General features: G+C 36.9%; 1 protein-coding gene across 2 annotated transcripts in view; it reads left to right on the top strand.

Moving 5' to 3' along the window:
• SIPA1L1 (signal induced proliferation associated 1 like 1) overlaps positions 1-17,327 on the top strand; it is a 178,557-nt gene that overhangs the window by 122,689 nt on the left and 38,541 nt on the right. For both annotated transcript variants that reach the window (XM_081934973.1, XM_081934974.1), the window contains 7 exons: positions 278-408; positions 2,748-2,936; positions 5,447-5,621; positions 7,256-7,359; positions 9,455-9,612; positions 12,050-12,623; positions 13,633-13,907. In XM_081934973.1, coding sequence (XP_081791099.1) covers positions 278-408; positions 2,748-2,936; positions 5,447-5,621; positions 7,256-7,359; positions 9,455-9,612; positions 12,050-12,623; positions 13,633-13,907 — 1,606 coding nt within the window. The remainder of the gene's footprint in view (positions 1-277; positions 409-2,747; positions 2,937-5,446; positions 5,622-7,255; positions 7,360-9,454; positions 9,613-12,049; positions 12,624-13,632; positions 13,908-17,327) is intronic.

Raw genomic sequence — 17,327 nt, 5'->3', positions numbered from 1 at the left:
CAGATATTTCTGGGTTTGATACAGTTGGAGTAAAAAAATCTATAGATGTTGCTCAGGTTTAATTCTAATTGCCTGATCCACCTGTTACATGTTATGTTTTTGTGCCTACACTTGGTTGGAATTTGTGTTTGAAGCAAAATTGTTCTCTCTGAACTAGTCTTAAAACCTAGAAATGTTATGATAAGATTAACATGTATCTTTCTTTTATTAAATATAATTATTCTTTCATTTGCACACTTCCATCCCCCAAATATGTGTTTGATTTTGATTGCACAAGAACACTGGAACTACTTTGGGGCAGATGAAAACCTTGGTCCCGTAGCTGTCAGCATCAGAAGAGAAAAACCTGAGGAAATAAAGGAAAATGGTTCCCAGTATAGCTACCGCATTATTTTCAGAACTAGTGAGGTAAGCAGTACCTGGGCAGTAGAGAAATAAGAAATGTGATATGCCTAAACATTGAAAGGATAATAGCTGTCAGTAAATTAATATTATGCAAACTGTTGTGCCTTTTGTAAACCTTAGAGAAGATTTATTAAAGAGAGGTGTTCCTGTACAAAGCATTTTTCAATTTATACGGCATTGGAATTAAATATCTCAAGACTCTTGCCACCCAAGATGCTCTTATGCATGGCTTTTTATGTTTGAAAAAGGAAGATTCAAAAATAACCTAATTAAAAATCCAGTGAATTATTTTTCTAACAATACTGGGCAGAAATCTCCCACAGGTGATGTGCAACTTAAGATTCAGTGGCAGCCTTTGGTATGTGTTTTAGAGTTTGGGGGGGGGGGCTGTAATCATCAGCTATGTTAATCTAGGAAGATAACTGTGGATACATACATTGGAAAAATAAGGCAAGTGTTGATATAGCAGTAGCAATATAGCTGTAGAAGGCTGCTTAGATTTATATAGCACTTCACAGTGCTTTACAGTGCAAATACAAAATGCAAATATACAATGGTACACAATTATTACAGCTTTATATGTGCTCTACATTAAAGACAATGCTGTTTGATGGCAAGGATGCCTAAGTCATGGTTATGAAGAATATAGCATTAACTTTTGTTAGATGAAAGTAGAGGTTTGTTAGATAGAACTAGCAGAGGTTACAAGGAACCAGATCAATGCTTCAAATCATTTTTAAATCACTTCATTGATTATAAAAGAGTACTTTTAAAAAGGCAATAAAACCCTTTGGGCCTATTTCTCACCCAGCTGCTCCCCATAGCTTTGAGCTTCTTTCCTGTCCCTCTAGGTGTCAAACTCTAGGGCCGTGATGGTGAACCCATGGCACGCGTGCCACAGGTGGCACACGGAGCCATTTGTTAGGGCACACAAAGCGTTGCTTCGTCAGCTCCAGCGCTCATGTGCGCGCTGTCCAGGTGATTTCAGCCTTCTTTTGAGGCTGTTTTTTGCCCTCCGGAGACTTTCTTGAAGCCTCCAGAGTGCAAAAAATCAGCCCTACGAGCAAACTGGAAGTTCAGGAACGGACTTCTGAGGCTCCCAGGCATGACCCCCCCTGCACTCCCCCCGCTTTTGGCACGGGAGCTAAAAAAGGTTAGCCATCACTGCTCTAGGGCCTCCTCTCTTCGCTTGTCAGACCTTCACTTAGCTTTTCTGAAATTCATTTTGGGTGGATTATTAGCAATTTGCCATGCCACCTTCTTATAAAGAGTCCATGTGGTGCTGTCTCAGTAAAAGTAAGTGAACTGAGTCATGATAGAGTGAGGATGCCGAAGAGTGTAGAATCGAGCAAAGTGGGAAGCAGAGCCCAGTGTACATCTGTGGTAGGCGAGGCCCTGGGAGGCCTGGCGCCAGCTCTGTACGAGCTGAGGAGGTGCTGCAGAGCACTGCTGGGCCTACGTGAGACTTCCCAGAGCCTCCCCTCCCAAGGTACCACATGCTCTGCCTAATACTCTGTGTGGTTGCTTAATGACTGAACAGAGAGAACAGGGAAATTGGTAATTAAGCGAGGCAATTATATGGGTCCCTTGTTTAACAACTGCCAAGACTTTTTATCATAATTCTGGGCTCAATTGTGGTCGTATGTCAAAGGCTACTGGTATTGTCACTAAATAGAAAAAAACAAATGTGCATTTTAATTAGTAGTACATTTTGAATTGTCCTGTTCCTTTTAAACTGTTATTTTGTGGAGGAATTAGAAAATACTATTATTGCATATATTCCAGAGGTGGGCTGCTAGGGTTCACCCGGGTTTGGGAGAACCCGTAACTAACATTATGGCTGACTCGGGGAACCTATAAATCCCACCCCTGGCTGCCCCCCCCCCCCAACCAGGAGCCTCCACGTAGCCCATTTTGGATGCAAGGTAAGTGCAGGGCCCACGTGGAGGCTCGGGGAGGGGAAAAAGCAGGCCTCCCAGAAGTTCCGGAAGGCCAGAAACAGGCCCGTTTCCAGCCTCCTGAGGACCTCTGAAGCACAGGGAAGGCAGTTTTTGCCCTCCCAGAGGCTCGAGGACAGCCTCCGGACCTTGGGGAAGGCAAACACACACAGAAACACCAGTGGTGCAGGAGGCTGACTAGGCCATGCCCACCCAGCAACCGGGCAGAGAACCTGTTGGTGAAATTTTTGATGCCCACCCCTAACTGTATTACTAGCAAATTTTCTTCGCAACTTGATATTTATTTATTTATTTATTTATTTATTTATTTATTTATTTATTTATTTATTTTATTTTATTTTATTTTATTTTATTTTATTTATTTATTTATTTATTTATTTCTAGCTTACAACGCTAAGAGGTGCTGTCTTGGAAGATGCAATACCTTCCACTGCAAAGCATTGCACAGCCAGAGGGTTGCCCTTGAAAGAAGTCCTAGAACATGTGGTTCCTGAACTAAATATACATTGCCTCAGGTTGGCTTTCAATACCCCTAAAGTCACAGAGCAGCTTATGAAACTCGATGAACAAGGGGTAAGATTTAAATTGCACATTGTTGGTTTTTAGTTGTTTAGTCTTATCTGTTGGCTTCTTTGTTTATCTCAAAAATGTTACATAAAGCTATCATATATTGAAGTTAAAGAATAAGAGATTTCAAGAGTTAGTTTACTCTCAAATAATTTAATCAGACACATGGAAGAGCTAAATATTGCATCCTAGAGATAACGATCCATGTCATTTTAAATAGATAACTATTTTAATTATATTATCAATTACAAATTATTTTCTTCATACACTGCTGCAAGACATTGCATAAGAAGCTGATTCAAAATTATACCTTTCTACCTATGACATTTGAGCTACCATCGCAATACATTTTAACAATGAACCTTCATTAGGTTCTTAGTACTGCTTGTAAAACATTAATTTAAAGTTCTAATTCTATCATATTAATCAAGCTTGGCAGTTAATGGCATTCAATTCAGGCATTTTTGGGCTAATGACATAGATGTATTCTACGCTTGTTCTCTGCCTTTGTGTTGTATTGAACGGTAGTTGAGATGAGTGGGAACAATGTTATCATTTTGATTAGCTTGTTGTTCTCAACAGCCTTTGTTTTAATCAATTTTAGAATCTTTCTAAGCTGCCAGAAATGTTAGAGCTGGATAATTATTCCAGTATCCCTTTCTTTCCAAAAAGGTTTTCCTCAGAAAACAATGCTAGATACTATTTTGGCTTAGGGAATATTACAGGATACCATTTTGGTTGTTATGCTAACTTTAGAAATACGAGGTACCATCCAGATTTTTGGATTTAAGAATCACTAACACAGTAAACTCATACTCAATATGGGTCATCAGTTCAAGAGTAGATGAAAATGAGCAAGTTCAAGCTTATCCAAGATACGATGCAGGTGCTATTATTGAGAACCTAAGGTAATTTGGGAAATGTTAATATAGTCTTAGAAGTGTTTCTTGAAAAAATGAGTTGTACTGAGAATGCTTCTTTCTCTAGCATAGGTATATGTAAAAAAAATGGAGATTTTTTTTTCCTCATTTTGAGATCCTCTGTTTAAAAACAATTTTTAAAAATGCTTAATTACTTTCCTTTTTTATAAATAATATATGACTTCTTTAACTCTTTGGCTCTTCGAGCATTTTGCGTCTGGCCAAAAGGCCAGTCAAAACTTAAAACCTTGTAAAGTCGAGAGAAGCATCCTGTTATAGTCAGTAGATTTTAGGCCTCTCAGGATTGTACAGATAACATTCTGAAATTGAAGACGGAACCGATTTTATTACAATATACTGTATCTCAGTCCCTGGCAAGTTGACAACTAGGGCTCTGAAGAATACTCAAAACGGTATTTGGTTCTATCAGAACGTTAGAAACCTATTTTAACAGGAATTCACTGTGTTTCTCTGCATGCACTCACTCATAGACCACAACCACGCATACTTAATCTACTGTGACTTTTCCAAATGTTTTTCCCATTTTAACTGAATATCTGTTTTGGATATAAATATATTTTCTTTTTGCTCTGTAAAGTTCAGCTTCTTTTCTGTGTCTATCCTTCCAAAGGTGCTTTTTCAAGAGGCAACTGGAATTTCTTCTTTTTCTTGGAAGACATTTCACTTCTCATCCAAGAAGCATCTTTGGAAGAAGTTTCTTGGATGAGAAGCGAAATGTCTTCCAAGAAAAACCAGAAAGTCCAGTGGGCCTCTTGAAAAAGTGCCTTTGGGACAACCATGAACTGGATGACTGAGAATCTCCATAGACTTTTTCCTTCTAGTTCTGTCCATATAGCAAGCATAATAAATGTTAAATACTAATAGCATAAAAATAATTTAAGCAGATACAATGAAGTGATCATAAAATATCCCAGGTGCTTTTGTGAGGACTCAATGTTTAGTTAGAAGTTAGTAGCTTGACTAATCTATTTTCCATATTACAATTTTGGTAACTTTCTAATGATGAAAACATTAACCTGATGAAAAGATTTCTTTACACTGTCATTGTTACTCACTTCAACTGTAAGCATTATTTTGGTAAATTTTATGTAGTAATATAGTTGGATGAGGAAAACTTGATTATTTAATTATTTTAAATTACATATTTTAATATATAAGCTGTTTGTAAATTGACATTTCAAGAATTCTTGCCATTGATTTGACTAGATCAGATGGTGGTCACCTTGTTTTATGTATTTAAATTTAAATTATCTTTAAACACCAAAATTATTATAAATTCAGAAAAAGATAAGGCAATATTTTCAAACCTAGGATTTAAAGTACTGAGACTTTTGTGCTTTTCAATTTTTGTGTGTGAGAAATTTGGAATTGGGAATGCCAATAGTCTCTGAATTATTTTGAGGAGCAATTTGAAATACAATATAGTAAATATATAGAACCTTGTCATTTTCATTTCTTTCACTCAGCTTTCTTATTACAGAAAACAGATGAATTTTGAAAGGAATAGCCTTGTGCCTCTTGATGCAGCACAGATAATACAAGAATGCAAACTTGAGGTTTTATTTATATTTACAGCTAAGCTATCAGCTGAAAGTGGGAATCATGTACTGCAAGTCTGGGCAAAGCACAGAAGAGGAAATGTACAATAATGAATCAGCAGGCCAGGCCTTTGAAGAGTTTCTTCAGTTGCTGGGAGAACGGGTTCGACTCAAAGGATTTGAAAAGTATCGTGCCCAGCTAGACACAAAGAGTAAGACTTTTATTCAGAATAATGAAAATAATGAGAGCAAAGCTGTAGTCCTTGGGAAGCACTAGCTGCCCCCTCAGCACAGTACAAAGCTGGAGCCAACTCAGGAAACATTGGACGCCCAGGCCCAGACACAATCACCATCACCATCCTGTACTCCATAATCCCTGCTACCCTGCGTTCTGACCCCAACTGACCATCATGTTCTTATCTCTGCTGCTTAGAAGGATGCCCACCCTGACCCTTCCCAAGGCAGCTACTGGCCAAGAAAGGCCATCTTTCCCAGGCCTTGCAAGGAAACCACCATGTGGAACACTGGGAAGAAACCCTTGTGTGGTCTGCAGCTGTCTCACTGAGGGTTGGGCCCAGCTGGTCAGCAGTGTGAGCAAGATGATGAAGGTCAACTACAGCAGTAGGGGCTATAGAGTGCAGAGTGCCAAAAGGGCAAAATCAGGGGAGATAGGTGGGGGAGTTGAAGCGCCCTGTGGTTATAAGTGTGCCACAGGTTGCCAAGTGCCTGAATTTTGATCATGTGATCATGGGGGGGTGCTGCAATGGCTGTATCTTCGGGAACTGGTTGTATATCCTTTCATTCAGCATCTCCAGAACTTTAAACAATCAGTGAACAAATGAATATAAGTTGAGGACAACCTGTATCTCATTTTCCAAGCAAGGTCTTTTTTTTTACGTTTTCATGTATTAGCTAATTCTCTAGAGATAATCATTAAGGCATTTCCTAAAATGACTTCATAAATCTCACCAAATATATCACTCAAGATATTCTTAACATATACTCATTGTTACTAAATTTAAACGTTGATCCATGCTTAAAAATAAAATGACATATATCTAATAAAATAAATGTGACTTTATAGCTATAAAATGATAACATATTAATCACCCCAAATAAAACTACACGTGTAGTTTGCATTTATTTCCAGTTATCAATGTTCATAAATAAGATAAATTTTAGTTTCCTTTGTCGTGGAAAGCATGGTTCGCTTCTGAGAGTAATTAAAGTTTCTAAAGTCTGAATACCAGAAATATTAACATAGATGCATTGAGATGAAGTATCAGATTCTCATTCCTAGCTTTTATTGCAAAGAGCACAACTTATAAACCTGCTAATGGGTTGAATACTGTATGTGAATTTATCTATGATATTTATGGCATACAGATACGATAATTATCTGTAACACTAATGATAGGATAAAGTAAATCTAAATAAATCATCTCAATTTAAAAAATAGTTTATTGTACAGAACAAGAGCCTAATGTTGAAATGACTCCTGCAAGGACATAACACTAGTTTAGTTTCTATTTTATAATTATAACAGGTAGGCATAAAATGTTTGTTCTGAAAAAGTACTGCAAAAACTTCTGCATTAAAAACTATGTTATATGGTTTCTAGCAAATCCACTTTTGAGTATCTTTTTGGTTTTTCTGGCAACCCTTAGAATTTACAATGTGTTTAAAACATAATATATAAAATTAAAAATAAGTACTACTTCTATTTTATTTTGCTTTAGAATAAATAAATATTACATAGATTTTGTGCTTGGTGAAATGTATCTTCACAATCTTGTGGATTGTGTTATAATAATAAAAAATTAGACTTTATATTATTTATTTACAGCTGATTCAACTGGTACCCACTCTCTTTATACAACATATAAAGAGTATGAAATCATGTTTCATGTTTCTACAATGTTGCCATATACACCCAACAATAAACAACAGGTAGGAACTACTTGAATAATCAGAATATTTAATTGTTTATTTCAGATATTACATTGTTGGCCATCTTGACAAACTAAAATAAATATTGGGGTCTTTTGTATCTTATAATTTATACTGTGATGAAATATTTATACAGAATATTAGAAATATTTTTTTCTGTTTTCAATACATTGAGTGTTTATTATTGATTAGACTGGTTTCATTTGTACTACTGTATTGCAAATTTGAACAGGCAAAAAAAATGGCACTATATTACAAAACTAATTTGTGGATTAAACGAAACAGAGTGTGTACAACTTTTTATTCCAGTGTAGATGTTTTGGAGATTTTTGTTTCCTTTGCAGAAATTGTTTTACTTTAATCACCTAAGGAGAAATTGCTTTATCTCATTTTGGAAAACCATATTTACAGAAATGTAGGATGTTCATCAGTGGTAGGTTGCAGGCGATACGCCCCGGTATGAGCGTATCGGTGCCTGCTGGGAGCACCGGGTACCGGTACGGTGCTCCAGAGGGCCCACCCGCCCGCCCAAGCTCCTTACCTGTATTTGAGCTCTTTGGCGCTTCCACGCATGGAGCGTACGGCACCCGCGTGACGCTCTGCCAAGCAGCTGGAGCATCGCAGAGGCTGCATGCGTGCATGTGGGGGACGCCGGGCCCCGTTGCACCGTACTGGTTGCACCGTGATCCCGAACCCACTACTGATGTTCATGCTATTTAGAATTTTATTTTTATTTTTAAGTTCATATCAATCTAGTGTATTGTACTGTAGGAATAAAATCTGGCGTACATTCCCTTCAGAGTAACACTGTAATAGCACTGACAGAATAGCAACCTTCTCCATGCAGATATCTGCATTAGTAATTGGATACTTTTGTGGGACCTACTGCTCTTTGCAAGGCAAATTATTACCAAGCAAGGCGTCGGGATAATCAGCATATGGTAGATCTAATTTGTTTGCAGACTGTTTATCTGATGGAGCCAGGGTGGGGTTCATATTGCTGTTCCACCATGCTGTGTTACCATAAAAAACTATGAATAAATATGCTGATTCTCCATGGCAGTATTTATGAAACCTCTTGACAGGATATGCTCCAAAATCCATATGTTTTTACTTTCTGCAATGTCCTGTCATATATGCTGTGGCTTCAATCCAAAGTATTTTTAGCAGAGAGAAAGTGATGGAGAAAAAGAGACAAAGAGGCTGTTTTGTGAAATGTTATACAATTGAAAGCAAAAGCCAGAAAATTTATAATTCTTGAAACACAATTTATAAAGCATAGTTTTACAGTAATGCAAATATGTTTGATAAACTGTGGCTTATGCATTGTAGTGAGCCGTAAAAATGCTTTAAGGAGCTTGCACCAACATTAATGGAATATTTAAGTCATCTTTGTCCAGTCACACTTGCCATCTTGACAAAATTGACCCTCCTCTGCTTTGGATGTTTTTGAAATGCTTAAAATGTGGCTAATTATTATTTGCACCGAACTGGGAAAAATGCTTATTTTACAGATACATATTTGAATGTTGAAAAAGTTTTGTGGTGGATTAAACTTTGTTCACATCTAATAGTTTGGATTTCATGTTAATTCTATCAAACATATATCTTTTTTGCAAATATAATTTTCTCCTAAAAAATATTTTTGGCAATATAGCCTGAATTGAAAAGAAGAAAAAATAATAAAATTAAATTGATTGGTTTGCCAAAATTAAATAATAATTTTAATATATTGAAAAATATTGCCTAAATTTTAAAAATTGGCATTTTGTAAAGAATATCATCAGATAGATAAACGGCACAATAACAATTTTTTTATTGTTCTAAATTTAATTTTAGAAACAAAATCTATGGAAAGACATTTCTTTGCATTAAGGTAGATCTCTAATGGTTGTTATGGAAAGTGCAAGTACTAATTTATTTTAACAATTTATATTGATAAATTCTTCATTAACTTAATTGTTTTAGGAACAGTTTTTAAAAAACATTAGGTGTGTTTACATTTTAAAACATGAACTAATGGGGAAAATAATTACATTCTATAACCATATTAATGTCTTTAATTCTCCTGGGTTTCTTGTCTTCATGATCAAAGTTGTTAAGAAAACGACACATTGGGAATGATATCGTGACAATAGTTTTCCAAGAACCTGGAGCCGAATCATTCAGCCCAAAGAATATTCGTTCTCACTTTCAACACGTTTTTGTGATTGTCCGAGTGCACAATCCTTGTACTGACAATGTTTGTTACAGGTAACTATTACAGTGTTTATGATGGTTTTCCATGACAGAAGATAACTTTTTATCTCTAAACCACTCAGAATCATGTAGGTAGTGAGATGGGTGGCACCTATATTTGATAAGTAAATAAAATAACAACAGGTAGTCCTTGTTGACATTTGAGCCCAAAATTTCCACTCCTAAGAAAGGCAGTTGCTAAGTGAGTTGTGTATCATTTTATTACCTTTTCTGCAACAGTTGCTAAATGTATCGCTACAGTTGTCAGGTCAATCATGCAGTCATTAAGCAAATCCCTTTGACTTTGCTTGACAAGCTGGCTTCCCCCTTCGACTTTGCTTGGCAGCTGGCTGGGAAGGTTACAAATGTTGATCATATGACTCCAGAACAGTGCAACTGTAATAAATACCTGCCTGTTGCCAAGCACCCAAATTTTGATCATGTGACCATGGGGATGCTGCAACAGTCATAAGTGTGAAAAACGGTCATGTCACTTTTTTCAGCACTGTTGTAACTTTGAATAGTCACTAAACAAATGGCTTTAAGTTGAGAACTACTTGCATTAAGTTGCAATATTCGATTAGAACATTTTCCTATGTATTTTATTATTTCTCAGTAAAATGTTTTAGATGCAATTAGAAGAAAATGAAAATCTGAGAATTGTTTAGTTATTTTTCCTATCAAAAATAATTATATGTGAGTTAAATAGTTTGGAACTAGTGATAGTGACTTTGCAGAGCAAAATGAAAACCAAATGTATCTTATATATTAGATTTGTAGTGGTTGTCCCACAATGTTTATATGCAATGGAATTTCTTTTGAATGCACATTTAGTAAGCAGAATATATGTTTCTGAAAGATGCTTATTATATTGCTTTCTCTGGAAAATATCCAAGACATATAAATGAAATGTTTCAACATTAGTGATTGGGAAATAAAATACTGAGGATATATTTCTCTTTAATGTATTAGAAATACAAATATATATTAGTTGTTAAATGTGTTTCTATATAAAGTAATAGTAGCAAAAAAAAGATATTTCAGAAATATTTAATTAACAGTTAACTGTTATTAACTGTTGCGTGGAGAACTTAAGTGGGTAAGACTCTTGAAATGGAAAGAAGAGATTACAATTATATTTTCTGTTTGGGTGATAGGGCTTAAACAATAATGTTAGGTCACTGTGATCTCATTGTAGGTAATCTCCATAAATATAATTAGTATTCGTTCTTGATAAACATATTTCATAGTCTTACTGCCTTCCCATTCTTCCCCTTCCTCTTTTGATCCTGCCTTAATAAAATCAGAATCTACATCATTTGCAACACTCTTGTCTCCCTAATATAATAATAAAAAATGGAGATAATGTCAATTTTTTGGACCATTGTTTGGGATAAGTAGGACACCAGTGGCATCTATCAATATATATTTTGGACTGGTGGGGAGCAGGGAGTTGAGAGGAAAGCAACAGATCTATGGTGGGAGGGGTGATGTAATATCAACCGAAAGATGTTGTCAGATTCTCAAAATACAAGAGAGAAGTGAGTATGGCATGGACTCTTCTGTTGACTCTGACTTAAAACAAAATTTGAGCTATAGAAACCCTTTGTCACTCAAGCCAGTAGCATTTTCACAAATTCCAATGTAAAAAGGCTGGTGGGAAAAAAAAAAGGGGGGGGGGGTTGGCTCCTGCTAAATCACTAGTATAATGCTTCACCTGCTTTAATATTCTATTCAGGTTCTACTGTTTTACATTTTTTTAAAAAAAACAATGATTTGCATTATTGCACTTTCCATATAATTCTGGCTTCCGCCAATATATTCATCTATTTTACTCCTCTGCTTCTTTTCTCTTTGGTTAAGGAGCAATAAAAGTAGCCCTCCCAGTAAGCCTTTAAAAATAATCTCTTTACTAAGCAGCAAGTGCTTGTTTCTTTGTAACTCTGGGAATAGTTAAACATTTGAGCAATTCAAGGTATTTCTTTTATGTTTTCAGGACATGTGGAGGTGGTTGTTAACATATATTGTAGAGAGCAGAATAAAAAAAAATGAATTTTGCAAATTGTTAATGTTTGAATGCTTTATTGCCAAGTAACTTCACTTGAAAAATGTAGTTCATCTTTTGTAGGTTTGGAAAAAAATAAAAATGCGTATAAAATGCTATTGACAATACATATATTTATCTTATGTAAACGTATCACATGCAAAGGAAAAAGCAATAATAGTAATTGATATGGTGTACTCAAATAGGTGTACGGTATATTGAAGAAATTTTAAGAAATAGTCTAAACAATCAGCATGTAAAAAAAAATGTCATGAGGCACCCTGCAGTTGTGATAGAGTATCCTCTTTGTAGAACTGGACTGTATAAAGACAACAAAATATATAGCGCATTGAAATCTATGATATCTCTGCATATTGTTTTAAATCACATTTGTATGTATTTTTGCAGTGTTGCTGTGACAAGATCGAGAGATGTGCCCTCATTTGGACCTCCAATTCCTAAAGGCATCACCTTTCCTAAATCAAATGTATTCAGGGACTTCTTACTGGCCAAAGTGATCAATGCTGAGAATGCAGCTCATAAATCAGAAAAATTCCGTGCTATGGCTACTAGAACCCGTCAGGAATACTTGAAAGATTTGGCAGAGAAGAATGTGACAAATACACCCATTGATCCTTCTGGCAAATTCCCTTTTATCTCACTTGCTTCTAAGAAGAAGGAGAAATCTAAACCTCATCCAGGAGTAGAACTCCATAGCTCTGGCGCTGTTATCTGGATTCTCCATGCTAAAGACTATAGCAAGGGTTTCGATATAGATTGTCTTTTGGGCATTTCTAATGAATTTGTTGTTGTGATTGAACAAGATACAAAAAGTGTTGTATTCAATTGTTCCTGCAAAGATGTAATAGGGTGGACTTCAACAGATACAAGTGTCAAAATTTTCTATGAAAGAGGAGAATGTGTTTCTGTGGAAAGCTTCAAAAACCCTGAAGATATCAAGGAGATTGTAAAAAGACTAGAGGTTAGAATTCCTTATTTTTCCCTTACCTTCCTTCCTCAAGCATAAATACATATAGAAATGCTTTAATTTCTTCTTTGGATCTGTGCAACAAACTAGCAAAATAAAATGGATGTAGGAGATGACCAGGGGTCAAATGCATTAGTTTGGAATCTCTATGTCCCTGTAAGAGACCTAAATCAAGCTCCCTTGAAGTCCCTTGACTCTTATCTGGCACCAATTCATCTTGACTGTTAGTAAATCAGACTTTTGTGCAAATGGGCATGAAACAAACTTGTAGTACTTTTGAACTCTATCCTGGTTCCTGATTTCTTGTACCTGACAATGTTCCACCCACTTGCTAGGTTATTTTTCAAATCCTTGTCCTCCCAGTCAGAGCAATAAAATGCCTTGTAGCTTATTTATCTACTTTTTAAGGTCTGGATAGTGTATTTATTATATTAACATTTACACTTTAGCTGCAGAAATGTTATTTAGGAAATCAAAACAGTATATTCCATGTTGTGAGAAAAGACTTAATATTTTTCAACATTCCAAAATATTATTATCTTTTAGGAACAGGACTTAAAATAGTAAAACAAAAGTTCCATACCAAGATTTTACTGAATTATAAAGAATGTCAAGTCAATATAAGATTTAATAATTAAATGACTTTTGTCAATTTGTAAATGAATATTAGCCTATACTTCCTCTATTCCTATAGGTATTGTTTCATAAATTAACTACACTTAAAGTTTTTGTAACATTCATAATTTTCAGCTAGCACTGGAATACAACTAGTCATTTTTACAAGATCAAACTAAGCCGGGGATTATTACTCAGTAGTAATCCAACTGTCTTCCTCAGAGGTATATAGTATAATTGCTGTATGAATAAGGAATGACTATATCTACCTTGCTTCATGCTCTGTTTTAACAATCTAGCCTATTTATTTGTGTCTCCTACTGAATTACATTTCATTGTACTAAACTGTTCCCATTACATCTCCACATCTCTATCTTGCAATTCTCAGCTCGTGACCAAGGGATGTGAGTCAGTAGAAATGACTTTACGACGGAATGGATTGGGTCAGCTTGGCTTTCATGTGAACTATGAAGGAATTGTGGCAGATGTTGAACCATATGGCTATGCTTGGCAAGCAGGATTACGACAAGGCAGCAGATTAGTGGAAATTTGCACTGTGGCTGTCGCTACCCTAAGCCATGAGCAAATGATTGATCTCCTGAGAACTTCAGTTACTGTGAAGGTTGTCATTATCCCACCTCATGAAGATTGTACTCCACGAAGGTATTTGGCAACCAATGAATTGATTAATATATATCACTGATTAAAAGAGAAACAGCTTGAAGTGGTAGTTAAAGAATCAAGCTACAAACCAGGTGACTGTAAGACCTAGTCCCATTTTAGGTACCAGCCAGGTGAACTTCAGCCAATCACTCTCAGCCCTAGAAAATAGGAATGTGTCTATTACATGTTATTATATTGTTATCTATTATGCGTCTTTTATCGATGTGTCTGTTATCTTTGTCTGTGTATCCTATCTAGAGGTATGACCATTTGAAGTTACGACAGCCTCAGAAAGGATGCTATAAAGTCCATATGAAACACTCATAGTCATCATAAAGGTCCCTCCGCCATCAGTTACATGATCAAAGTTGGACAGTTGGCAGCCTGTTCATACTTACAATTGGTTACCAAGCACCCTATGACCATGTGATCATGATTTGTAATTTCTGTTGGTTTCCCCAGAAAATCAATGGGTAAGATGGCTGGGAACATTATAAGCTGTTGCTGCTTGCCCATAGTATTCCCTCTTGTTGCTGGCTTAAAGAGCTGCCTGCCAAGGGAGACCAAACTCCTTTGGCAGGGTAGAGACCCAGAATGGAGGTACATTACTGTATCCATTGAAGGGAGTCCCTTCTGCACATGAAAGGGGGCTGAATGTCTTTGGCAGAGTGGATCTGAGGAGCTGTACTTTGTTCTTGCACCCCGCCAAAAGCATTCCATTCCATGCACGGAGGAGAACTGGTGTAAAAAAATGCAGTTTAAATCTTGATGATTTGCATTCCATGTCTTCACGCCGCAGAACGAGTTCCCTTCTGTACATGGATGGGAACTGATATCCTTCGTCAGGTAGCTCTTTCAACCAGCCCCTCGAGCTGAGAAGGAGCTGAAATTTAAGCAGATGTGAGAGGAAGACCCAGATCAATACAATAATACAATACAATAGTAGAGTTGGAAGGGACCTTGGAGGTCTTCTAGTCCAACCCCCTGCCTAGGCAGGAAACCCTATACCGTTTCAGACAAATAGCTATCCAACATCTTCTTAAAGACTTCCAGTGTTGGGGCATTCACAACTTCTGGAGGCAAGCTGTTCCACTGATTAATTGTTCTCACTGTCAGGAAATTTCTCCTCAGTTCTAAGTTGCTTCTCTCCTTGATTAGTTTCCACCCATTGCTTCTTGTTCTACCCTCAGGTGCTTTGGAGAATAGTTTGACTCCCTCTTCCTTGTGGCAACCTCTGAGATATTGGAACACTGCTATCATGTCTCCCCTAGTCCTTCTTTCTCTTAAGCTAAACATACCCAGTTCCTGCAACCGTTCTTCATATGTTTTAGTCTCCAGTCCCCTAATCATCTTTGTTGCTCTTCTCTGCACTCTTTCTAAAGTCTCCACATCTTTTTTACATCGTGGCGACCAGAACTGAATGCAGTATACCAAGTGTGGCCTTACCAAGGCATTATAAAGTGGTATTAACACTTCACGTGATCTTGATTCTATCCCTCTGTTGATGCAGCCTAGAACTGTGTTGGCTTTTTTGGCAGCTGCTGCACACTGCTGGCTCATATTTAAATGGTTGTCCACTAGGACTCCAAGATCCCTTTCACAGTTACTACTACTGAGCAAGGTATCACCTATACTGTACCTGTGCATTCCGTTTTTGTTGCCTAAATGTAGAACCTTACTCTTTTCACCATTGAATTTCATTTTATTAGATAGTGCCCAATGTTCAAGTTTGTCAAGATCCTTCTGTATTTTAAGCCTGTCTTCTGGAGTGTTGGCTATTCCTGCCAGCTTGGTATCATCTGCAAATTTGATGAGTTCCCCATTTATTCCCTCATCCAAATCATTGATGAAGATGTTGAAGAGTACTGGGCCTAAAACAGAGCCTTGGGGTACTCCACTGCATACTTCCCTCCATGTAGATGCAGTTCCATTGAGAACTACACGTTGAGTGCGGTTGGTCAGCCAGTTACAAATCCATCTGGTGGTGATGCTGTCTAACCCACATTCTTCTACTTTATCTAGTAGTAGGTTATGGTCTACCTTATCTAAAGCCTTACTGAAGTCCAAGTAAACTATATCAACGGCATTCCTCTGGTCCACTAATTTTGTCACATTATCAAAGAATGCAATAAGATTAGTCTGGCATGATCTGTTTTTGACAAATCCATGTTGGCTTTTGGCTATTACTTTGTTTGCTTCTAGGTGTTCGCAAATTCGTTGCTTGATTATTTTTTCCAGAATCTTTCCTGGTATTGAGGTTAGGCTGATAGGTCTGTAGTTTCCTGGATCTAATTTTTTCCCTTTTTTGAAGATGGGAACCACATCAGCTCTTTTCCAGTCCTCTGGTAGTTCCCCGGTGTTCCAGGATCTCTGAAAGATATAATTCAGTGGTTCTGAGATCTCGTCTGCTAGTTCCTTCAGAACTCTGGGGTGTAATCCATCCGGTCCTGGTGATTTGAACTCGTCTAGGGTAGACAGGTGCTCACTTACCATTTTCTTCCCTATTTCAATTTGTGTTCCTAATTTTGTGGTGCTGCTTTTGATAGGTTGGACTGTTTTATCCCTTTGTGTAAAGACAGATGCAAAACATGAGTTAAATAGTTCTGCTTTCTCCCTGTTGCTTGTCACCTTCTTGCCACTTTCTCCTAGCAATGGACCAATTGTTTCCTTAACTTTTTTCTTGTTTTTAACATGTTGGAAGAAGCTTTTTTTGTTAATTTTTACTTTTGTGGCAAGCCTTTCTTCATTGTGAGCCTTAGCTTTCCTCACTTCATCTTTACAGGCTCGGGCTATTTGCTGATACTCTGCCTTAGTTATGTCCCCCTCCTTCCACTTTTTATACTTACTTTTTTTGTCTTTCAGTTTGTCAGATAGTTGTTTATGCAGCCATGCTGGTTTCTTTTGGGAGCTGTTATTTTTCTTCTTCATTGGTATTGTGTTAGACTGGGCTTTTGTAATCTCATTTTTCAAAATTTCCGAAGCTTCTTGAGTTGTTTTCCCCTCGAGGATTCTCATCCATGGAATTTTTCCCAAGCTCTCTCTAAGTTTATTGAAATTAGCTTTCTTAAAGTCCAAGACTCTAGTTTGACTTTGTTCTACTACTTGTGTTTGGATAATGTTGAATTCCAATATTGCATGGTCACTTGCCCCCAGGGTTCCTATGGCTTCAACACCTTCTATCATTTCCTCTCTGTTAGTGAGAATTAAGTCCAGTATGGCTGATCCCCTTGTTTCCTTCTCTACTTTTTGGAAAACAAAGTTGTCTGCTAGGTTTGTTAGGAACCTGTTGGATCTTCCACTTGGTGCAGAGTTTGTTTCCCAGTTGATGTCAGGGTAGTTAAAATCTCCCATTACTATTGTGGTGTGCTTCCTACATACCTTAGTTAGCTGACTAGCAAAAAGTTCATCTTCTTCCTCTGC

The sequence above is a fragment of the Natrix helvetica genome, assembly GCF_964273705.1.
Source record: "Natrix helvetica genome assembly, chromosome: 1".
NCBI lineage: Eukaryota > Metazoa > Chordata > Lepidosauria > Squamata > Natricidae > Natrix > Natrix helvetica.
The sequence above is the reverse complement of the archived record's forward strand: the minus strand, read 5'-3'. Positions and strand labels throughout refer to the sequence as shown.